A 25,769-nucleotide genomic window follows, 5' to 3' on the forward strand; every position below is an offset into this window, starting at 1 on the left:
ATTGATTATTTCTGTCATTACCCTGCCAAAGACCTTTCACTGTTAAATTCCCTAAAGGAGAAATTGAAACATTCTTTGGCACTTGTATTAGGTACATAGGTCCTAAGTTGGGCTTTTGTAAAGATATTTGTTAACAAGAGAATACTACATAAAGAAAGTAATATTTTTGCCTAACTATATAAGCATCCATTTTGTAGTTTTTGAATATCTAAAGATAGGACAGAATTCACATTTATGATGTGAATTAGAGCTTTTCTTAATAAGATTTTAAATGCTAAAACGATGATAGATTCATTTGCAGAATACTCTCCATTTACTTCTACACTTCCATAGCAAATACAGTTTTGTGAATCAAAATGCAAAATACAGTATAAACCATTGGTAGTCACATATTAAGTTAAAAATTTCCTGTATATATGCCCAGAGTATGTTGAATAAAACACAGCAGCAATATACTGACAGATAAAGTAAAAATATTTTCAAGTGCATAATATCCATATTACACATAACTGACATATTAAAAAAGGAATGCCATTCTTAGTATTCTAAATAAATAAGACCACAGATTTCTGAAAGTAAAATACAGGCCCCTAGTACAGTATGGTAATAAACATCTTGAGCTCTGCATGCCCCCTACTGTTTCCATTTTGTAAAACTATATTTGAAAACCAGCATGTAGTCCAACAATTGAATTACAACCATGGCATTAAGCTGCAGGTTGGCAGTTGTCCAATATCAATGCAAGTGGTTACTCTAGGGCAAGCACATCTAATAAAGTGCAATTTAGCATACCGTTCAAATGAATACAGACTTTGCAGGCCTTTGACTGAAATTCAGACTAAAGATTAAAAAGTAACACTGGCACTAGCTATAAACACCAAGGGGAAGAAAAATTTTCCCCAGAAAAATGCAGTTATAGAAATAAAGTTCCTCTGAGTAGGAAAAATGTTGTATTAATTGGAAGTGTATTATTAATAATTATCACAAAATATCTATGTTTATAGGTCACCAAATGAAGTGTATTTTTATGCAAATACATTCATAAACTCAGTCTTTAAAAAATGACAGATATGCCTATCTTTATCAGCATATCATGCTAAAGGGAAATTTAAGGGAATGCTGTTCTGTTTTTCAGAAAATCAAAAGTTAAAAGATCATTTGTGGGATGAGCCATCTGGTGGTTATTCTTAAAACTGTCTGAATGCCCCAAAGTGAACCTGAAATAGTAAGATGGAAAAACAATCCAAGGTTAAACAAGATGTTAGTTTTTACAAGCAAAATATTTTTTAAATGACGTGAAAATAAGAAAAAACACTTAGAATTCATTTGTATTTGAAAGTTGCTTTGTCTTGTGGATTCTACTGGAAATAAATTTAAAAATTTCTTGAGATTTTTAATACCATGCTGTCAGTATTTGTTTGTTTTGTATATGGTACTCCTTTAGTGCTGATGTATTTCTGTCATTTAGTGTCATTTCTCCTGTTTCTGATGTGGGAATTTTATTTTAGTAAAAGTAACTTTTCATTTTAGCTTTATTTCTTATTTTCCCCTCTGAATGGGGTAGAAATGTACTAGTTACTTATAAACCTTTATGTATTTAAGCAACAGAGGGGAGAAATGAAAATAATAAAGATATATTGAGACATGGTACTTGACATAGTCAAATACCATGCTAAGCACTTTCACCTATAATATGTTATTTAATTCTCACAACCCTTGAAGTGATAGTATCGCTCCCATTTTATAGATGAGAAATTAGGCTCAGTAAAGCTAAATAAGTCATGTAAGGCCACACATTACTGAGTGACTAAAACTCAGACTTTGGACTCTAATTTCAGAGCCCTCCACAATAGCATATTGGTATTGTCATCATAAATCCTGTCACTTATGGACTGTTTTCTATATGCCAGGCATTGTGCAAAGTACTTCATCTATTATCTTACAAAGCTCTACTGCATCCTGATGAGATAGAGATTAATTATTGTTCTTATTTTATGTATGGGAAGCTACCTTAAAGAGATTAAATAACTTGCCCATGATATCACAGCTACTAAGAAATGCACTACATATTTGAATCCAGGTTTTTCTGATGCAAAGCTCAAACTCCTAACCAATTATGCTCCATGTAGTAAAATTATGTATAATTGTCAGGGCTTAGTTCTGATTTCTGAAAGTAGTCTTTGGTTTCTAATACAACTTTCTTTCAAAATAATTCTGTCTTATATTTTGATATTTAACATTTACAAAGCATTTGCCTGTATGTTATTTCTTTTGATTTATAAGCTATATTCTAAGGTTTATAGGGAGGGTAATATTCACATTTTTCTGATAAGATAGGTTCAGAGAGATCAGGTTTGTGTCAGCACTTCAGCATAGGTCACCATTCTATACTGCCCTAGAATTAGTGGCCAATTTGACAACGTAATTTTGGAAAACAAAGTAGACCTTGCCCTGATTATGGTTTTCATATTTTTTATAATTGTTACATCCTTCCTCTCTTTTGTCAACTGATTTATTATTTCCTTTTTTTAATGTTATATATGTTTGCATTTTATGTTTCTCTGTCTATTCATCTCTTCCCCGCTTTACCTTCTTTTCCTCTTTTTTTTTTTTTTTTTAAACATTAGGGCAAAAACAAGAGGAGCCCTATCTGATAAGTATATTCCCTTACCATTTACTAAAACTCAAACCTAACTAATGTTAATTTCCATTAGTTTTACTGTGAAGCAAGATCTTTTGGTAAACAGCTTTTGTCAGCCAGTTTTGTTCTGCTACCCATTGTCTAGAAGTAGAAGTGTCCTAATTTTTTGGAGAACACCCATTTGGTAAAAAAGAGGGAATTCAGAACTCAAGAATGTTCATTGTAGACATAAGGCAATTATTAATCAGTGCTTCTACACAGTCTGTATTTCAAATCAGATTCTTTTAGATCACTTGTTAGTATAGATACATGTATACTAGTCATGCCTTTTATAAAGGTACCACGGTTGTGGTCTTCCTGATGTGACAGTACAAGTATGTGTTGATCATGGGTAAACTATGAATATTTTCTCCTGAGTAAGTCTGGCATGATTGAAATAATTTTTCTTGAGATCTGAACATTCTAATTGGTGTTAATAGAAAAAGTTTCAGTTTTGCACTTATAGTTTCCTATGCTAAGGCCTCTGCAAATGTAGAGATGTGTTTGAGGAATCATTATTTTGTAATGGGTTCTTCTTTTTCTCAAAGAGGTGCTGTGTTTTGAAAGTTGAGTTTCTTTCTAACCACGGGAAAATTTGATTTGGTCGAAGGCATAGTTCTATATCATATTTTTATGGTATAGGGTAATAGATTGATTTTCTTATCAGGCTTATAAAACATAGCCAGATAAGAAAAATCAGGGAATGTAGACCTGTATAGACCTGTATGTGGTCAGTCTCTATGAGGAAGTAGACTGTAGCAGCACATTCAAACTAAGAACAAGAATGACTCCTCCTAAAATGATGGAAGAAACAGTGCCTTCAGCTGGATTCCCCGTCTATCCAATCTTAATTTCTTGTTGATTATCTCCAAGGAGTAGGTATTTTTTCTGGGTTTGGCCTTCAAAAGCACTCTTCTGATACTTTTTTTTGGAAGGTAAAGTAGTAAGAAGTCTTTCATAGTGCTTATTAATTTTTTTTTTTTTTTTTGGCCACTCCTCTAAGTTTTTAAATCCTCCCTCTGCTCTTAACTCTCTACTTTCAACTTATCTGCATCCTTCAGCCAGAGCAAGTCTGAATTACTTTCGGGAACATTAAGATTTACTTAGGTTTGAACCCTATTTGTCCTTTTATATGGTCAGAGCAGCTATCTAAGTAGCTAGTTCCTGTTACAACTCAGTTGGTGTTCCAGCAAAATCTGTAGAAATTCTGCTTTCAGCACTAATCTCCTTTTCTTCTCTGACAATATAGCAATACTTGGCAGGCAGTGTGGTGTAGGGGAAATGAGACAATGTATATGGTTTTTAGACATTCAGCAAATGACAGTAGTAATAGTTGTTATCGTGGAAGATGGTATTAAGAGCAGTGACTTTGTGGGGGGGGCGACGGGGTGGCTCAGTCGGTTAAGCATCTGCCTTCAGCTCAGGTCATGATCCACGACTTCCGGACTTCTGGGATAGAGCCCTGCGTCAGGCTCCCTGCTCAATGGGGAGTCTGCTTCTCCCTTTCCCCCTGCCCTTCCCCTGCTCCTCTCTCTCTCTCTCTTTCTTGCAAACTCTCTCTCAAATAACATCTTAAAAAAAAAAAACAAAACAGTGACTTTGGGTTCAGATCCTGGCCCCAACACTAAATGGCCGTATACTTGAAGGCTAGTTATTTAACTACTCAATGCCTCAGTTCCTCATCTGTAAAGTGGCGATAATGATAATAATAGCAGAGTGAAGGTTAGAGTACACATAAATGGAATGCAACTGTGCCTAGTACATAGTGTTAGCTCTGATGATGGCAGCCTCTTCTCTCTAGAACCCTTACTCAGGATCATTGCATTTTTGTTACTAAAATTTCTGGTTTACATTTCTCCTGACTGATCTTCCACCTCCTGACATAGTCATATACAATCTGCCTACACCATTTGCCCAAATGGACTGAAAGGTCCATCTGCCTTGAGATGGGGTTTAGTTTTCTCTGTTTTAACATTTAAAAAAAATTTTAATTCCAGTGTAGTTAACATACAGTGTTATATTCATTTCAGGTGTACAATATAGTGATTCAGCAACTCCATATATTACTCAGGGTTAATCAAGATAAGTGTACTCTTAATCCCTGTCACCTATTTCACCCCCCCCCCACGCCCCTCTGGAAACCATCTCTGTTCTCTATAGTTAAGAGTCTTTTCTTGGTTTGTCTCTTTTTCTTTGTTCATTTGTTTTGTTTCTTAAATTTCACATATGAGTGAAATCATATGGTGTTTGTCTTTCTCTATCTTATTTCACTCAGCATTATACTGTCTTGATCCATCCAGGTACAGTTTTTATCTTGCTAAATTTCCTTGAAAATCTTGATTTTCAACTGAAACACTTATTAGGTGCATATGTAATAATGTGATACTCCTTGTAACTTGTCTGGTGGTGGGTTTAAGTCTGCCTCTCAAACCATAATTATATTTCAAAAATACGTGATTTAATCTTAGGGCCAGTATGTCTTCATTCTCTTTGTGAAAGAAGCAATGATTTGTACTTATATGGAAAATAAAATGAAACTTAATTTGGGAAATCTTTCCATAAATCTTTCATTATCAAGAATTTACCATCTCTTTTGGAAAGCCAGTCTGTTAAAAGTGGGTTATAATTGTTATTAATCTCTCTCATTAACAAATGTCATGGAGGCATGCACAGTACAGATAACACTGACCATCTGGGCCCAGCAGGGCCACTGACTAACATGGCTAAATCATTTATCACTCCTGGAAATTGGAATATATAATGCAGGGGAAAATTTGATTTTTCCTATTGAAATGATTAAAAAATGTGATTTTTTTTTTTGGTGCAATAAATGATAGATAATTTAACGAATATTCTATTAGGCATACTTATTAAAATAGATAAATCTTAAACTTACATTTTTAAAGTATCTCTGGTTTTAAATTACTGTTTAGATTTTGATAATTGAATTTCTGAAAACTTGAATCTTATATCTTTGTCTTAACAGAACAATGAAAATGAAACTGCCCTGCACTGTGCGGCTCAATACGGACACTCAGAAGTAGTTGCTGTTCTCCTAGAAGAGCTCACTGATCCTACCATCAGGAACAGTAAGCTAGAAACACCTTTGGATCTGGCAGCACTCTATGGGCGACTTAGGGTGGTCAAAATGATCATCAGTGCACACCCTAACTTAATGAGCTGCAACACTAGAAAGCACACGCCGCTCCACCTCGCTGCTCGCAATGGTCACAAAGCAGTCGTTCAGGTGCTATTGGAAGCGGGAATGGATGTGAGCTGTCAGGTGAGTCTTCTTTTATGCTTTAAAAGTGATGATGCTCTTGCTTTGCTTTGAGATACAGACATTAAAACTTATATGTAGAAATCTTTTCATTTTTAATTAAATTGTCCACAAATACTTTTATAACTGTTAAGTTCAAGATGCTGTGCCACACACTGCTGGGAAATATGAAGAGCCATAAGGCATAATTTCTAACCTCATTCTAATTTTAGGGCTTTATGAATGAAAAATTATTATTAGGAGGCTGTTGTGTGTGGTATCATTAGTAATTGTTCCCTCCCAGTGTCAGGCACACAGCTTGACATACACTAGGAATCCAGTCAGAGTTGAATGAATTAAAGAATGAATCAAAATTCAACTTAATACTTTTGAGTATGTACTTAGTGTTTAATATGTTGACACATTTAGAATCCATTTTTAACAGCCCTCCTGTGGGATTAAGAGCTACTAAGTTCCAGTTAAGAGATGAGGAATCAGATTCAAAGAGTTAACAAAGTTGCCTAAGGATGTATAGCTGATAAACCTAGAATATGAATTTACACTTACTGATTAAAATCCAGGCCTCTTTACACAATAGTGAACTGTCTATACATGATTAATGAAGGAAAAATCACTAAGGGCAATCAGAAGGAATTTTACTGGAGAGGTGTGATTTGAGTTGAACTTTGAAGTGTGGATAACATTTGGAAAGGTTTCTCCACAAGGAAAGGGCAACCTACTTTTTTATTTTTTAAGGGCAACCTACTTTTATTATCTGTTTCAAGTTAACTACAATTCCAAGGTTAACTTTTTTTTTAACTGTTTTTTCCTTTTATTACTGTTTTTTGTCTCCCAAGTCAGTGGCAGCATTCTTATCTTCCAGAGACCCTTTTGGTTCCTATCAGATTGTGTCCTTCTCCCTTGTGTATTAGTAAGCTATTGCTGTATAACAAACTATCCTGAAACTTAATGGCTTAACACAGTAATACTTATTTAGCTCATAATTCTGTGGTTGGTGATTTAATGTGAGCCTCACTGGGTAGTTCTGTCTTTGCTAAGTTCTCTCATGTGTCTGGGGTCAATTAGAAGTCAGTTGAGTGGCTCTGCTGTAGAGATTGACTGGATATTGCCTGGGATAATGGGGAGGTTGCCATGTGTCTTTCATGATCCAGCAGGCCACCTTGGGCTTGTTCACATGACAGTGGTATGGTTCTGTGTGCGTGCATGTGTGCACATAAGAGACAGAAGGAGGGAGGGAGGGAAGAGGGTTATACAAAGTCTCTTGAGGTCTAGGCTGGGAGCAAGCATCCTGTCTTTTCTGTAGTGTTTGATAAGCCAGCATGTCACAAAGGCAGCCTAAATTCAAGGATTGGTAAAACAGATTTTACCTCTTAATTAGAAGAGGTTGTGAACTGTTAAAGGGGTACAAATACCCAGAGGGAACAAATGTGTTCAGCTTTGCAACATTCCAAATGTTGTTAGTGCTCAAAACTGTGGGGTTACTTTTCCTAGGAATTGTTTAGAGGTTGGAATTTTGTTTCTCCTTTGTTTTCCACTGAAGTTTTAAAAATCTTAGGCCTTATAAAATAAAATAAAATAAAATAAAATAAAATAAAAGCCTTAGACCTTCTCATCCTACATTTCAGGCTGGTACCCTGAAACAGACTTTTCGTTGGAGCTTTGCCTGTCTTATTTAGCTATTTAGGTCTTTATAAAATCTTTTCTTAATTTTTTATTTATTCTACTTTCACAGCCTTGAAAATAAACACAAGAATTTTTTCTAGTTCTCATGTTAAAAAAAAAAACAATTTTCCCCTCAATTAAAATGAGATAGATACATATTTACTATTTTAAGTGACTCACAAAGTTACTGTCTTAAAGTGTGTTTAATGATAAGCTAGATGTTTATTGTCTGAATGTTGAATTTCTCTAATCTAGATTTACTGCTTTAATAAAACTTCTGGAATTTTTTTTTAAAGATTTTATTTATTCATTTGAGAGAGAGAGAGAGCGTGCACAAGTGGTGGGGGAGGGACAAGCAGACTTCCCACTGAGCAGGGAGCCCAAAGCGGGCTCAATCCCAGGACTCCAGGATCATGACCTGAACCAAAGGCAGACACTTTACCAACTGAGCCACCCAGGCGCCCCAGACACTTCTGGAATATTTCTAAACTTGATGGCACAGAGTACTTCATAACCAAGGACTTCACTATGACTGAGATCAATAACTCACTTCATGTCCATGGCCTAGATCTTTTTATATTTTTTACTAGATGACATGGCCAGAAGAGAAAGAGTCTGGCTTCAATTTTATGTATGTATATGGTACATCTTTTTTATATAAAATACTACTTACTATATTATTTATGTTTTTGGAGAATTAAAGATAAGTAAGATCTCTGCCCAGAATTTAGTGGAGGATACAAAGACTTGCAAGAATACCTCCTATATACGACATACTAAAATAAAGAGTAGGGCAAAATGCTCTGGAGAGGTCAGTGAATAAAATATAGATTGAAAGAGGGAGGAATTGAAGAGACATAGAGTAATATTTGAAGAGGAGCTTGATGGCTTTAGGACTTTGCATTTAGGTATAACTTAGCTTGCAGATATGCATTATTTGGCTAAAAGAGTATTTTAAAATATTGAATTTGAATGCTTTTAGATGGGGTATATACCTTCCAAGGTCCCAACCTCTCTCTCCCTCTTTCTACCATCTTCTATCATTGCCAGATTTGTTCCTTTAGGTGTTCTACTTTGCCGCAATAGCATTTGGGTTTGTTACTCATATATCAGATGAAAGGAGCAAAATATGTTTAGACCACTTTGAACACTTATCAGAAGCATCAGGGCTGGTACCTGAGCAGGGTGGGCAATGTTTTGTTATTTATACTCACTCTATGATGTCATCTTGAAGGTTTCCAAGAATTAGAACTGACAACATATTCTAAAATATATCTCAATGAATTGAATCTTCTAGTATTTAGTTAGCCTTAGTTGATGTTTTGCTTTTGTTATTATGCTTTATTTATAGAAAACATGCATTTTTAAAAATTTGTTTCATTCCCTTTTTTGGGTCAGTGTTTAATTTTATTATGGAATTCAAATGAACTGTCACCAAGTTTGCCCATCACATTCACTGCAGAGTTGTTGGGTTTTGTTTTGTTTTGTTTTGTTTTTTTTGAGAGGGGGAGAGTGGGAGCGGAGGGGCAGAGGCAGGAGGAGAGAGAGAGAATCTCAAGCAGGCTCCAAGTGGAGCCTGATGTGGGGCTTGATCTCACTACCCTGAGATCGTGACCTGAGCCGAAATCAAGAGTCAGACACTTAACCAACTGAGCCACCCAGGTGCCCCTGCTGCAAATTTTTTTAATATGAAATTTAAAGTAGAAATTTGTTGATATTCTTACTGGGTAAGAGGGAAGAATCAGGCAGTAACCTTAAATTGTTTCAGTGGCTTTAATATTCATTAAATTGTTGTAGTTAACCAGTTGGAAATTAGCAGTATTAAAAATAATCCCATTTGGTAAATTATAGCAATACAGATTTAGACTTTAGACTTTAATTACATTCAAATCATTATAAATAATTCTTTAAAATTTAGAAATGACTTTAGAGGATTGTCTTTTTTTCTTATAATTGCAAATGTTTTAAAATGTTTAATTTATGTTTTTTCTGTATAAGTTTTGGTTTCTGCTTCATTTCTCTTGGAGCAGTTTTGAATTATAACACATATTTGAACTAATGAGAAAAATAATTTAATTCCTGCTTAGGTGAATTTCATATTATATTTATGTATAAACCTGTTAGTCTTAAAGGATTTCTTAATACAGAGAATCCATCATATTAAGATATTAAGAAAATGGGTTTTAATTGGCAAGATCCTCTTGAAATTAGTAATTACTTCTATGGATTTCAAACCTGATTTGGGTAAGTAGGTAGTGATGGTGTCTTTTTATGCTAATGCTTTAAATATGTTTCTTATAAGTTTCTCTTATTAAAATTTAAAAAGTTAAAGTACTAGCAAAACATTAAGCCAATTGGATTTTATTTGAATATTAAAAGAAATGAAACTAAAATTATAGAAAATTAATAATGAAGAGTACAAGTTCCCATCCTAGGAGCTGTTAAGATGTAAAGCCGAGTAAGGTACCATTTTTGTTCTCTAAGTGCTTCTAGTGGAGAAATATGTGCTTAAATGGATAGATTACATTTTAATAATCCATTCACTCCTTCTTCCCTAGATGATTATTTAAAATTTCTCCTTTCTTCCCAAAACTTTAACATTTCCTCCCTGTTATCACTCTGTGATCATGACTTTGCTTTACTTCACTGAGAAAACAGAAGCAGTCATGTATTTGTACTACCACATTTGCCAGTGGATGTGTATTTGCTTTCCTGCCTGGTGCTTTAAATGAACTTTGGTTTATTCCTAAGGCTGACTCCTCCTCTACTTGTACACCTGATCCTCCCCTTAAAATACTGTGCATTTTCCCGCTCTCAACTGCATCACTCCCATAAGGACACAAAGATGTTATAATATTTCCCATCTTTAAAAAAAAACTCTCTCTTGAACCCACATTTCCCTCTAGCTCTTGTTTCCTTTCTCTAATCCCTTTCATAACAACATATTGAGAAAGAGTTGTTTTTACTCATTACATCATATTTCTTTCCCTCATTCTCTCTTGAAACCATTCCAGCTCCCTCAGTCTATTAAAAGTCCTTGTTTTTCCCTTTGATGAAGGGGACTAATGGCTTCCATATTGTTAGAGCCAATAGTCAATTCGATTAATCATCGGCATTGACAAAGTACATCTCCTTCCTCTTTGAAACACTTTTTTCTTTTGACATCTGAGTCACCATTCTCTCTTGCTTCTCTTCTCCTTGGTCTTACTTCAGATGGGGTAGAGTCTAAGACCCTTGAATGCCTTCCATTTAGCCTTGGAGCTAGATAAATCTATCAGGCCTTACAAACCTCTTATCCACAGGAGTTGTTCAAGAATTAAATCTTTCTGTTTTCTGTTCTTTTTTGTAAAGTCGTACCTCCCTCTCCTGAGCCAGACTTTATTTCATTAGATCTTTACATTAGAACTCTGTGAACTGCTGTAATAGTTAGCTGTTGCCATTGCCACAATACTGCCATACAACAAACACAGAAATCCCAGTGGCATACAGTAATAAGCAACAGCATTTTTTTCCTCACTGACAAGTTTGTAGGTCATATGGGGAAGCTCTACTTCATGCTGTAAGTTTGTCTTATCTGCTCTGCTTTGTGTATCTATTCTTTTTCTCCTGGGACTAGCTAGGGCATGGCCTAAGTAAGCCCAACCAACTAAGCACATTTTGGGCCTCTGCTTTGTATCATGTATCATGTATGTGCCATACAATGCCTAAAGGAACTTACAAAGCCAAGTCCCAAATCAAGGGGTGGGGAAATACACTCCACCTGCGTAAGTGGAAGGAACTGCAGCCAAATGACAAAGAGCATATGAAAGGCGGGCAGAGTAGTGTAATCTGTCTCATCCACATTCCATGGTTCTTATCTTCCTTGCTTCCTAGTGGACTTCATCCAATCCTTTGACTTCAGATGACATCTTTGACAAGAACAAAGTTTATTTACTCCTCTTGCACCTTACCCTGAATTCTATATTCGGTACATAATTGCCTACTGCACATATCTACTGGATGATAGTGAGCATCCAAACATTTCCAAAACTGAACATTTAGCTTCCATAACCCCTTTCCCCAGGTTTGCCCATCTTCCAGTCTTTCCCATTTTAGCAAATGGCATTACCATCCTGCTGGTTGTTTAGTCGCCAAACTTCAGGGTTTCTTTCATATTTTACATTTAGCCCCTCAGCAAATCCTATTGGCTTTGTGTTCTAGAATTTCACTACTTTTCATCCTCTCCACTATTACCTTAAATTTACATTGGAACTTAGCTTAAATCCTGCACATCTCCTGCCTCCAACCTGGTTTCCCTTCTTTTTCCTTTTCCTCTGTATTAGTCTGCTCAGGTGACCATAACAAAATCCCATAGACTGGGCAGCTTAAACAACAGACATTTATTTTCTCACAGTTCTGGAGGCTGGAAAGTCTAAGATCAAGATTCTGGCAGATTCTGTTCGTGGTGAGAGCTCTCTTCCTGGCTTGTAGATGGCTGTCTTCTTATTGTGTCCTCAAATGGCCTCTGTGCACAAACAGAATGAGAGAGAGAGAACTCTTATAAGGACACCAATCCCATGACATAGGTTCCTACCCTTATGACCTCATTTAACCTTAAATACCTCCATAAAGGCCCTATCTTCAAATACAATCACACTGTGGGTTAGAGTTTCAACATATGAATTTTGGGAGACATTCAGTCCATACGGATTCCTTTCAATCTGTTTTCAACAAAGCAGCCATTAGACTAAACCAGATCATATCACTTTTTTGCTCAAAAAACCTCTAGTGGTTTTCCATCTCACCTGGAGCAAAAGCCAGATTCCTCACAGTGGCTGACAGTTGTCTTATACCACCCAGTTCCACTGTCTCTCTGACTCCTCTGCCATTTTTACTTAGCTTTAGCTATAGGGGCCTCATTGCTCTTGCTGGAACATACTCGGTAAGCTTCTCCCTCAAGACCTTTGCTTTACTAACCCACATGACTTCCCCCTGTGCTTTCTTCAGGTGTCTGCTCAAATGTTACCTTAGTAGGGAAGCCTTCCCTGACCTGTCTCACTCCCCACCCCAGCAACTTCTTTTCCTTCCCTTAAACTGAAAACTCAGCTTCCCTATAAGGGTACCATATTCCCACCAGCCATTTCAGGCCAGGCTACCAGGCACTATGCTACATGAATAAGAAAAATATGTTCTCTGTCCTCATGGAGTTGAGTGACTAGTAGGGAAAACAGGAAGTAAAAACATAAACAAAAATTACAAATTGTGATAGTGCCATAAAGGAAATACCCTGGTTGCTGTGATTTTTGAATGAAGGGATAGGGAGGTCTCTTTTAGGATGTGCCACTTAAATGGCGCTAGCCTCAGAGAAGTGAGAGATATGGCGATGGAAGCAGATGGGTTTATAAGAAAGAGAATATATAGAGAGAAAGGAAGCTGAATAAAGAATACTCAGAATTTCTGGAAAAAGAGATCTATAAGAAAACAGTGGTAAGAAGGGTGCCAAGATAGTACAGTTACATGTAATCAGTTCATTCATTTACCATGTATTTATGGAGTGCCTGCTTTGTGCCAGGCATTGCCTACTATGTGCCAGAGAATATGGTAGTAACAAAATAGATAGAAAATTTTCCTAGAGAAGGGAAGATGAAGTGTGGAGTAAAGAAAAGTAAGATATGAAATAGGAGCTTGAAGTCATATCAGGGTCACATGAAATTTCTTTGGTTGGCTGTTTTATGGCTGGATTGTGGAAGAGTTTGTATTTTTATGGAGGGTGCAAGGATCCAATGAAGAGACTGAAATTGAAGATGCAAGAAAAATAATGAAGATATTTCATGAAATTCAAGAAGAAGCAGGAAGTGATAAGAGCACAAGTAGAGGATTAGTTTTTTTTTTTTTATTTAAAGATTTTATTTATTTATTCATGAGAGACAGAGAGAGAGAGAGAGAGAGAGAGAGGTAGAGGGAGAAGCAGGCTCCCAAGGAGCAGGGAGCCCGATGTGGGACTTGATCCCAGGACTCTGGGATCATGACCTGAGCCGAAGGCAGACGCTTAACCATCTGAGCCACCCAGGCACCCGAGGATTAGTTTTAAGGAGGAGAATGGATGCTTCCTCTGAGACAGAAGTGAAGGAAGAAAGGATAAAGACAGAGGCTGGGCATCCCTAGTTGAATAGGAGGAGAGGTCTTTTGAAGAGGAGGAATGTTATTTCTGAATTATTTGAAGACATATTTATTTCTCTTGTGCCATTTCCCCTCCAATCTAAACTTTCTTATAACATTCAGCTGTTCTTCACATGAAGTTTTCCTCAGTCTTTTGTCATTTGGAACCCTCTTTTCTGGGCACATTCCAGTCTGTCAGTGTTCCTGTAAAAGTTTATTACCTACAGTTGAATACAATACTCCAGCTATAGGCTAGCTAATGCAGGATACACAAGAACATTTGCCTCCCAGCTTGTTCAGAAATCATGTATTTGTTTATAAAGGCTAGGATGTTCTTATCTTTTATCCTAAGACATGCCCATAGGGCTAATTGGTCCTAGCTAGGGTGCCTGGGGTTGTTACTGCTGAGTTAAATGCTATTCTAATTGGCTTTCTTTATCTCCATTGAGGTTATCTGTATTCACTGGCTCTTATTTCTTATAATAGTTAGGGGTCATGATTCTCAAAGTTTTCATCTCCACTGGTACCTGTGCTCTATTTTCTCTACTGATCATCACCACAATCTTACTTTATATCTTGTCATCTTTGTTCTGTTTCCTCCTTTAATAAAGAATTGGTCTTCCTTTATCTGGTCACTCTCTTTTTCAAGTTCAGGAGGACTATATTAGAGGGGTTAAATTCAGAAGGGGGAACCAGTGCAGGCAAGCTCCGATATTGCTACATCCCTTTTCTATCTGTTGTTTTGACAATCTGGTGGAATACATAACCCAAGGAAACATTTTAAAACACCTTGAAATTCTGGATAAAGTATAACAAAATTTCTTTATATGCATGACTGAACTTCCACAGAAGCCACTGAAATACATAGGGCTAAACACAAAAAGGAAGCTAAAACCCAGGGCTTTAAAAGAGGGTCTCCCTCTTTCCTATTACTTGTCTTCCCCCCCCCCCCCCAGCTTTGGTGTTACTGAGACTTGACTTTAATAGACATTTCCAATCAATAAGAGACTTTTTTTGTTGTTTTCATCAGCAGTTCAGCTATTAACATTACTGTGTATATCATTTCATTTCTTCTCTCTCAGCTGGTTTCATTACAACTTGTGTTCAGAGGTGTTTTTTCCTTAGCAGTGCTGAGATGTGAGTGCTTTGTATCTCATTAGTGGATAAATTTTGAAGTGTTACTGTATTATCAGCTGTGTAACTGTTTGGTCTGTCTTGGAAATGATTAATTAAAAAAATGGAGAAGTTTGATCCATGAGAAAAGCAGGACCAAAATCCTGGGGGTTGAGAGGATTTGAGTTCACCTATTTTAGTGTTATTTCTTTGTATACATTCAACTTGCTTGTTGAATATTTTGAACTAAATATTATTTCATGAGAATACAGTTTTTCAAGATTTGGCCAGTTATGGATTATGGAATTGGGGTAGAGAGCTGAGATGAACAGAAGGGTACAAATTTGAATGAGGATAGTACACACAGACTCAAGGTAGGGTATAGTAAACTGGAGGATATTATGGAATTAACCTGTATTTTGATAAGAAAAAGTCCATACATAGATTTGACATATTTAAATTCTGTACTATTTATGATAATACTGTGATAGCAAGAAATGGGTCCTGATACCACTGTTAACCTTAAATTTATGAGAACAATCCATTCCATCCTCATGTTCTCTTAGTAATAAGATAATGACATCCACCAGGCTAAAAATATGTTTATCATCTGCTAACCTTTTCTAGTTTTATTTAAGGGTTCAGTGTCTCCTTATCTACTGTATAAAAATACTAGTTCTATTTAACCTTACCTTTTTTTCTTGGAATAATGTAAAGGAGATTATCTATGTATACACACACACTATACATAATTTATATAGTTATATATGATTTAAAACATATGTATGTTTCACATATATAAAACATTACATATGTATGTAATTTTAAAATATTAACATTGAGGTTTTTAAGAAATAAGTTTCTAATTATTTTTTTATTGATAATGACAGTATTTTTCATTATTTTATAGGTTAACAAAATACTTTTTGAGTCTTATTTGTTGTTTATCTTGTTTAGCCCTCCCAATGACCCTACCAAGTTTTTAATATTTTCTTTATTTATAAGGCTATATCAGTTTTCAGAGATACGAAGTGATTTCCCCAAAGTTGTATAGCAGCTGAAAGCCAAACTGCTATTGGGACCCAGGTCTTCTACATCTGTTTCCTCTAGAAGAATTGTTTATTTATGGTGAAGATTATATAATTTCATTTCTTAGAATAGTCCATTTCAGTGTCTGAAGTGCCCACTCTTTTGTATCAGAGTATCTAGGAAACCAAATTAGTACAAAAAAGTAAACATTGTTATATTTTTAAATAGTGTGTTTAGACTTAGCCTTCTCTTAATCATTCTCTTTATTTAACATTATTAGTTCTTGCACCTCAGGTCCTTTTTCCTGAATTAAATCTTATGGGAGTTCTTTCAGTAAGGATCTGTAGTAACCACTTATTATTTAGTCTGTCTGAAAATGTTTTTTTTTAATTTTTTGTTATGTTAATCACCATACATTACATCATTAGTTTTTGATGTAGTGTTCCATGATTCATTGTTTGCGTATAACACCCAGTGCTCCACGCAGAACGTGCCCTCTTTAATACCCATCACCAGGCTAACCCATCCCCCCACCCCCCTCCCCTCTAGAACCCTCAGTTTGTTTCTCAGAGTCCAATATTTCTCATGGTTCATCTCCCCCTCCGATTCTGCCCCTTCATTCTTCCCCTCCTGCTATCTTTTTTTTTTTTAAACATATAATGTATTATTTGCCTCAGAGGTACAGATCTGTGATTCAACAGTCTTGCAGGCTTCACAGCGCTCACCATAGCACATACCCTCCCCAATGTCTATCACCCAGCCACCCCATCCCTCCCATCCCCCACCACTCCAGCAACCCTCAGTTTATACACACACACACACACACACACACACACACACACACACACACAAAACACACAATGGAATATTATGCAGCCATCAAAAGGAATGAGATCTTGCCATTTGCAACAACATGGATGGAACTGGAGGGTATTATGCTGAGGGAAATAAATCAATCAGAGAAAGACATGTATCATATGACCTCACTGATACGAGGAATTCTTAATGTCTGAAAATATTTTTATTTTGTTCTCATTCTTAGAGGATAGTTTTCCTGGATATAGAATGCTAGATTGGTGTTATTTTCTTTTGACACATGAAGGTACTTTCTTCTGGCTTTATTGTTTTTGTTGAGAAGTCAGCTGTTGATCTAATTATTAATTATTTTAAGATCATTAGTTTTTTCTCTTGTGATGTTTTTAAGATACTCTATCTTAGGTTTTCTGTAGTTTCACTGTAATATGTTCGCAATGTATTCTTCTCACTTATCTTGCTTGGTATTCCTAGAATTGAGTATTAGTATCTCATCAATCCTGGAAAGTTTTTAGCCATTGAATTACTTATCCCCATCCTCTCCTAGAACTCTGATTAGACATATGTTGAGTCTTATTCTGTCCTTTCACATTTTCAATCTTTTGTTTCTTTAAACTGCATTATGTACTTAAAAAAACATTCATCATCCAGTTCAATACTTGTTTTTCCAGCTCTGTTTTATCTGTTATTAAGCCTTTCCATTTAAAGCGTTATGTTTTCCATTTCTTAGAAGTACTGTCTAGTTCATCTTCAAATCTGGCCAATTTTGATTCTCCTCTTCTTTAGTTACATTTGATATCCTATTTTTGTTCTTTCATCTTACTGATCATATATATGTATTTTATATTCTGTAGCTGATCATCATATGACGTGAAGTTTTAATAGGTTTTATTCTTTTTTTGTTTCTATGAATTCTTTCTCATGGCTTGTTTTCTTTCATGTTCAGTGATTTCTGATTTTAAATTTGTGTTTCTTAGAGCTTGATCTATTGGAATTTTCAGAGGCCCAAGTTTAAAGTGTATTTTTTTCACAGGGATTTAGATTTGCTTCTGCTAAACATTTATATTTGCCTTGGTACTATACAAACCCAGGATCACTTTTTTCTACATTTTTGGCTCAGGATCGGAGGGTTGGGGGAGTATAGAGAGTGTGTAATTTTGGCCCCAAGTCCATGTGAGGGCAGAACTGTGGTTTGAAATTTTTAGGGGAGTTGTTATTTTTGCTGCTCTACTCCACTTAGAACTAAGATCGAGATAGACATTTTTAATTTCTCCCTCTGTGCAAGACATTTAATTTTTTTATTTAATTGATTATTTTTTTAGTTTTTCTTGTTATTATTTTTTACTGAGGATGTTGTTCTTGGGGAGTTTTAGATTTTTTTTTCTTTTTGAAGTAATCTCTACACTTTATCTTAGGGCTAGAACTCATGACCCTAAGATCAAGAGTTGCATGCTGTACCTACTGAGTCAGCCAGGTGCCCCTGGGAGTTTTAGATTTTTGCAGGTGTCCTTCATCTACCTTCTCAGCTTGCTTGGGTTTCTTTGTCTTCTTCCCTCCTCCCACTTTCTCCTTGAGTAGCTGGCTAAAGCCCAGGCATTAGTCTGCCAGGATTGGCAGATTCCCTGGAACAGTTTTCTGTTCCAGTACTAAAACCCTGGGTTCATAGTTTCTGTCTCCACTTCTCTCCCCCAGGCTCTGAGGAATTCTATTATTTTTCCTTTTCATCACTGTATTTAAAACATTGTTTAGTTTTTCAGAATATTTAAGGTATGCCATCCCAGGAAGAGTTTTTCTAACATATACTCCAAAATTTTTTAAGAATGGAAGGAAATCAAATTAGTAATCAGAAAGTTGGTTGAAAAACACAATGAGAGTAAAAAGAATTAGATTATTTCAAGGGATATTTTTCAGAGAATAAAAGAAAAATAAAGTATTTGTGCCCTATATTGAGATTATTTTTTAAGGAGCTGGATAAATTTCCACAGTTTATTTTCCCTTCTGCACACCGCTATATATTTATAAATTAGTATTTTTATTTCCATTTTGTTTAAGATTTATCCATCTGTTCTAGTGAGGGGGGTAGTGGCAGAGGGAGAGAGAATCTCAAGCAGACTCTGCATGGAGCGTGGAGTCCAGTGCAGGGCTGGATTTCATAACCCTGAGATTACCACCTGAGCTGAAACCGAGAGTCCAGTGCTCAACCGACTGCGCCACCCAGGTGTCCCTTATTTCCACTTTTATTAGTGTCTATACATATTATGACAGTTGAAATTTAAGTCAAATACATTTCAGTCATGCCTTCTTTAAAAATAAATTTAGATCACATTGATCCTCTGTCTCCTTAATAATGCATTTATAAGCCATTTTAGATTGGGTTAATTCTACAATAGAATTTTATTGATTAACAAAGTTTTTACATTACATATTATTTTATGTTATTTTTACTTTGAATTGAGATTAGAATCCCACAGTAGAGATAAGTTTTAGTACAAGGGGACAGAATTGCTGTAATGACACTATTCAATGTAACACACATATCTGTGCACACATACTGAAGACGTAGACATTTGTTAAATTCTTGAGAGAAAAAGAAAAAAGTGAAAGAAAACACCTAGTGTTTGTAGATCTCAGAAAGCTGCTTCTTTGAAATTGTCCTTGATCCTTTTCAAGGCAGGAACCAATCTCTCCCTACATTACTTACAAATTCTTCCTTTCCATGCTATTTTTCCTCCTTGTTTACCTTTTGCCCTCAAAACAATTCTTAAATGTCTACATTTTCAAGGTACTTTAGTAGGCATTAGGGATACAATGATGAAAAAAAGGATGTGGTCTACATTTACACTAAACTTATAGTTTGTTAAGAGAAATAGACAATCAGATGACATAATGTAGTGTAAGTGCTATGATGAGGAAAAAATAGATTGATGTGGAATATACAGGAAAAGTGCTAGACCCAGGGCTAGCAATATCTTCTTAAATGAAATTATATTCAAGCTGAGATTTGACATATAGGTCAGTGTTTCTCAAAGTGTACTCCTAGACCCTCAGTATCACCTAGGAATTTGTTAGAAATGGAAAGTCTTGGCCTATCCCAGGCTGCTGAATCAGAAACTGAGAGTAGGGCCCAGAAATCTGGCTTGTCGGCTTTTGACAAGGTCTCTAAGGAATTTCAATTCATGCTGAAGATTGAGAACTAGTGGGTGGGTGATAGTGAGTTAGAGGGCTCAGGTTGGATCCCACCAGGTAGAGCGACTTCTGAGCAGATCTCTAGCGACTGAGACTAATGTGAAAAAGTTCAGTATGCCGGAAGCATAGGGTATCAGATCTGGAGGAGAGTTGGGGTGGACAGGAGAAAGTGTGGAGGGGAGAGCAGGGAGAAGATCATCCTGGTTTTGTAAACCATATTAAATTGTTTAGATTTTATTTATCATAAATATTACTTTGTACATCTATTTCTTCAAATAGAATGTGAATATACAAGGGTCAGCATCATATTTCTGTGCCTCAGAACACCCCTCAACTATTGTTGGCATATAATTGGTGTCTAATAAATGCATGCAATGTATGAATTGGGTGAAGTCAATGGATCACAAAAACTTCATGAGGTAGGCATTACTGCCTATTTTACACTTGAGAACAATCGAGTCTAAGAGAAGGTGAGTGACTTATCAACATAACAAGGTCAAATGGCTATTCAGAAGCCGAGGTGTTTTACAAATCCAAGCATTTGGATTTTGTTCTTAGAATCTCTTCTTTATTCCACAGTAACTTTCTGTCAGGGAGTGCTGAGATTACAGAGAATATGTACGGATATATAAAATCACATTTTTTTTTAACTTGTAAGCATTCCTAATGCAACTGTGCTTCTTTCTCTTTTCTCTTTTTCTTTTTTCTTTTCTTTTTTTTTTTTCCAGACAGAAAAGGGGAGTGCACTTCATGAAGCAGCTTTATTTGGAAAGGTGGATGTTGTGAGAGTTCTGTTAGAAACAGGTAACTATCCTGACTCTCCATGGAGCTTATTCTGCCAAATAAAATTTCTATTTCAGGAGTAGACAAAGGGAAATGGCACTTTTTTTTCCCATAATCACCCTTTTTACCTTTACTTCACATTGCAAATTTGTATTCATATCATATAGAATTGAGCTCAGTGTTTAGATAAAATTGGTATAAATATTCACCTTCCTTTACTCCATAGATGTGTCAGTAAAAAGCTCTTAGAAATTACAATTGTATACATTTAAATCGCATTGAGCTATATTAGAGACACTACCAGAAGGAAAAAGAATTCTCTGCCTTGTATAAGAGGGAGGAGCTGATCCTTATGAAGTTATGACAATTGCTTGGTTTATGAAAGAATATAATATTTCCCTAGGTTATTATACTGGGAACTATGGTAAACAGAAATTAGAGTTCTGTATCTTTAAGGTAAACTCACCTTGTTACTTCATCAACTGAGTAGCTATTGTTTGTAAGCAGTGATTTAAAGGGAATCTTTTAGAGGGAATGCTTTGAAGGAACAACAAAGTAGACTTATTTGTCTTCATATATATATTCTGAATGAAATGAAATAAAATTGAAACTGAGATTGGATTTTTTAGGATCAAAAAGTATGAGTACAGATTCATACTTGGAAACAATTGATGTGAGTCTTTTATGTTATGGACTACATTTAGTGTATTTATTTTCTGCTGTAAAAAAATGAAAAACATTGGCAGACTATTGCATATACAAAGTTAAAATTTCATGTACATTTAATTTTGACCACATAAGTGCTGGTCACACATTTTCTATACAGATTTAGGCAAATGCTTAATTCCTTACTGCAATGAACTAAGGTTTGAGGCCAGAATCTGAAAACTGGCTTTGTTTGCAGGTAGATGTTTGGAAAGTTTATAAACTTTCCTGGGGCAGTGAAAGCTATTTGCTACATTGAAATAAGTTCTTTAGTACATTAAGTATTTTTAGAATTAAAATAATTCCAAAGATGTTTTCGTTTACAAACTTCAAGAAGTGTGCTCACCAGGTAGATGATTAAGTATTGTTTACATTGAATATAATCTTGCATAAGTAAATATGAGATATTTGACTTTGTAGCTGGACAAATAATATTTGGGCAATAGTTCAGAATAATCATCCCTTTTCAACTTTTGTGAATACTCCAGTGTTTTAAGAGTGATACATTATTTTTTAAATTTTTTTACCATATTTTACAGAACCATTATTATACTTTGGGAATTGATATTCTAAAACAATAATATTTTTCAGCTTGGTAGTGTATCATTTAACTAGCTATAACCCAAACTAGCCATATTTATAAAAAACAGTCTTAATGATTGGGTCAGTGCCCTTGAAAAATTAATTCATTATCAAGAATGTTCCTAATATTTAGTAGCAGTAGACCCCCACCTTCTTTCTTACTAAAATCCTCTGTGTGTGTGTGTGTGTGTGTGTGTGTGTGTGTGTGTGTGTGGGTGTGGACTTAATTTTTTAAAAAATCATTTTCAGTGCTTGGTCTGTATATGTTTGATATTAGAGTGTTGTATATTGACAGTATCTGACACTTCAGTAGTGTACATTTAATGGGTTTTTCTTTTTCTTTCAGGAATTGATGCCAACATAAAGGATAGCTTAGGTAGAACTGTCTTAGACATTCTGAAAGAACATCCATCTCAGAAATCTCTCCAGATTGCAACACTCTTACAAGGTAAACAATATTGAATGATGGATGAGTTTGTCTTAAAGTTAAGATTAAATTAAATCTACCATTGTTTTCTCTTGAGCTTTGAGTTAATGTTTACTTTGGGTGAACTTATTTACATATTTTTTCTGGTACACTTAAACTGAATAATAATTTTTAATATTTCATTTCTATTTTCAACTAATGACTATTTTTACTTGATATTAAAAAATCTTTTAAATCTATAAATAAATATGTAGTTATGAATAGGAAGGTAATAAGGCTATAAAGTGATGATGATCTTACATTTGAATAATTCTTAAAGGGTTTTCAGGGATTTTGTATTATTTTGTCTGATTTCTATAACTTCATGAGGTAGGTAAATCTGATATCATTATTCTCCTTTTTGCACATGAGGGAAACTGAAGCTCTGAGAGGCTGACTTGCTCAAACTCATATATCCTATTTTAGGTGGTAGACCTGGTCATAAATGCTGGTTTAACAAAAGAAAAAATTGTACCTAGCTAGAAGAATACAGATTATTTCTTCCTCAATCCAGTAGTACAAGATAATTCAGTCTTGCAAGCCTTTGTTTTTTGGTAAAGGTCACTTAAGTACCTGTGTAATTAGGTGCAGGCATTTAGGTCTACTGAAGGTTTGGGAACCATTTAGGTACTAATTTTTCATTTGCAGGATTATATATTTCCCTGTTTGATCTAAAAATTTTAATGACAATTTAGATTTAAATACTTTCCCTTTTTGCTTCATGATTAGGCCTGACATGTAGTGTGTTCCCTTAAAAATCCAGACATTCGTTCTCTCCTTTCCAGGTAGCTTCTACACTGGTCAGCAGTGATTATCGCCTGATTATTGCAGATGGGTGGCAAGTGTAATAGGGAAGGGAGGTGGGATGGTTTTCTTGGTTATTAGTTGGGAAGCTGAAGAACAGCTTTGTCCTGCAGGAGATAAATGAATTAAAACCAAGTCGGTCAGGTGATGCACAGATACAGGAGTCAACAAAAGCCAAAGAGGAGTAAAAAGAATAGATGAGCTACAGGAGGTCATTCCTGCTCTCTTCTCTCTTTATTTTCAAAACTTCTCAGGGGACAGGAAGTTCAGTCCCCTACAGTTTTCTTGTTAATAAATAAGTTAATTGCAGTCAAGTGCGTATAGCGATAAATCAAGAGTGGCTCTTCACATTCAAATTAAAATCAAGTTGAATGAAAGCTAAAAAGGAAAAGAGTGGTATACAACATTTTTGTCTTCTCCCTATAGGTACTTTATATTTTATATTGAAATTTTATCTCTAACTGAACTTTAAAAAAACAGAGGCTTGTGAATAATATGTCTCTTGAGAAAAGCAAAATAAATGTCATCACTAAAAAGAGGGCATGACATAATTGCAGACATTTACTGTATTGATTTGACTGAGATGAAATTGTTATTATATAGGAGTTAACTATCTGTTCTCTTAAATGGTTAAGGTTCATTAGGTATGTCACCTTGTGATAGGGTATATGGGACATCTTTGAATTTTTAAAATTGTTGGCAGATTTTAGAATGTGAATGTGCTATCTGTATTCTTTGCATTCCTGGGTCATAAGTCAGTGGTACATTTTAAGTTTTATGAAAAGGTTATTTCACTAAAACCAATTTAGAGTAGATAAAATTACTATTTGTGTCCTGGAGGAAGAATTCACTTTACATAATGACTGTATTGGGTCAAAAATTTTAATAGACTTCCATAGGTTGCTTTCTTTGCCTAGTAGAATTGCCCTTAGGTAGAAACTGGGTGGTATGAAGACACGGTTGGCATGAGAGCATAGACTTTCTTAGCTAGATTTTAAGAAAAAGATTCCTTCTGAATAAAGACATGTAAGTAAAAGATCCCTATGGGGGAGAGATCAATTGATATAATCCTTTAGATGGAGACTACAAACTAGCCACTGTAAGCGGAATGCTTTTGGCAGACAGCAGATTTATTTTGTTTAGATTACATATTTTAGGCCTCTACTGTGTTTCCATAAACATTGAATTAGCTTTCAACATTTAAAAATCTTAGGATTTCAGCTAAAATTTCAGAGTTTTGGTTTCTCAAAAAATGCAGGCTTTTATTTTACTTTACTGTTGAACTTTAGATGGGGCACCAACTCTCCGGTTAATCATGCTCCACATGCTTTCTGTTTTCTCCATGATATTGAGGCTGAATATTCATTGACATTTATCCCTGCATTCAGATGCCATTTTCGTTATGCTTAAGAGGAAAGTGAGATGTTTTCTTGTACCATGTCTATCTGGCTGTGCCACTTATTAGCTGTATGAATATGGTCAACTTAAAATCCTTCTCTTTGAGTTGTCATCTTTGAAACTGAGATTGTAATAGTGACTGTGTCATAGTTTTATGAGGATCAAGTGAGTTAACTTATTTTAAATACTTAGAACACTGCTGGGTGCATAGTAAGCCATATTTAAGTTTTAGCTGCTTATTACTGTTATTATGTCTTCATCAAAATTGGAGAAATGAGAGATAGGCTGTGCGGAACATTACTTCAAGAATGAGAATGAACATTATTTCTCTGTGGAGATAAAGTTTAACATGCAATTATGCTTATATTAGAAGAGTAAACACCATTATAACATAAATTTCACTCATTTACGTTACCTGACTGGTTGTTGAATTTGATATCCCTGCTTAGGTATCAAGTCTATTCAAAACATCTTTCAGAGGGTTTTAAATCCTCAGGTAGAATATATTTAAGGAAGTTAAGGATGTTATTATGTCTTTAACAGGTGAATTTATTTTTAAGGAAAGAATGTGACCAGTTTAGTTTTCACAAAAAGGATTTATGAGTCTCTTCTTAAGTATCTTTTATGTTTTAATTAAAAAGATTTAAATTAATAGTTCATCATGAAGTTATTTCAGTTTGGTTTTTTGAAGTTCTTTTAAAAACTTAGGATATATTTAGGGTATGAGGAAATAAATGAAAAACTGATCACCAGAAATAAAACATAAAGTTTAGTTATTGATTTTAAAGTAAATGAATTTGACTGTGTAATTTCAAAAACTTGTATACACAGAATATTTGGAAGGTGTGGGAAGATCAGCAGTCCCTGAAGAGCATGTACAAGAAGATACAACACAAGAAATACATATTTCATCTCCTGTTGAGTCTCCTTCCCAAAAGACTAAGAGTGAGTAATTATAAAGCCCTTGAAATAGTACTAGACATTTATGTACAAGTTTGTCCTATATGTACAAAAAGGCTAACACTTGTAAAAATTTCAGGTCTAATAAGTTGTATCTTATACTGTATATTTTATCCGTTTATTCAGCCAGCATTTTTCTTTTAAGAGAGGGAGACGGTGGGGGTAGGAAG

General features: G+C 35.2%; 1 protein-coding gene across 16 annotated transcripts in view; it reads left to right on the top strand.

The window, feature by feature from the left end:
* Nucleotides 1-25,769, top strand: part of ANKS1B (ankyrin repeat and sterile alpha motif domain containing 1B) — a 1,105,044-nt gene that overhangs the window by 161,014 nt on the left and 918,261 nt on the right. For all 16 annotated transcript variants that reach the window (XM_027592180.1, XM_027592182.1, XM_027592181.1 and 13 more), the window contains 4 exons: nt 5,667-5,963; nt 20,630-20,705; nt 22,318-22,419; nt 25,471-25,584. In XM_027592180.1, coding sequence (XP_027447981.1) covers nt 5,667-5,963; nt 20,630-20,705; nt 22,318-22,419; nt 25,471-25,584 — 589 coding nt within the window. The remainder of the gene's footprint in view (nt 1-5,666; nt 5,964-20,629; nt 20,706-22,317; nt 22,420-25,470; nt 25,585-25,769) is intronic.

Source organism: Zalophus californianus, chromosome 9 (assembly GCF_009762305.2).
Source record: "Zalophus californianus isolate mZalCal1 chromosome 9, mZalCal1.pri.v2, whole genome shotgun sequence".
NCBI classification, from domain to species: domain Eukaryota; kingdom Metazoa; phylum Chordata; class Mammalia; order Carnivora; family Otariidae; genus Zalophus; species Zalophus californianus.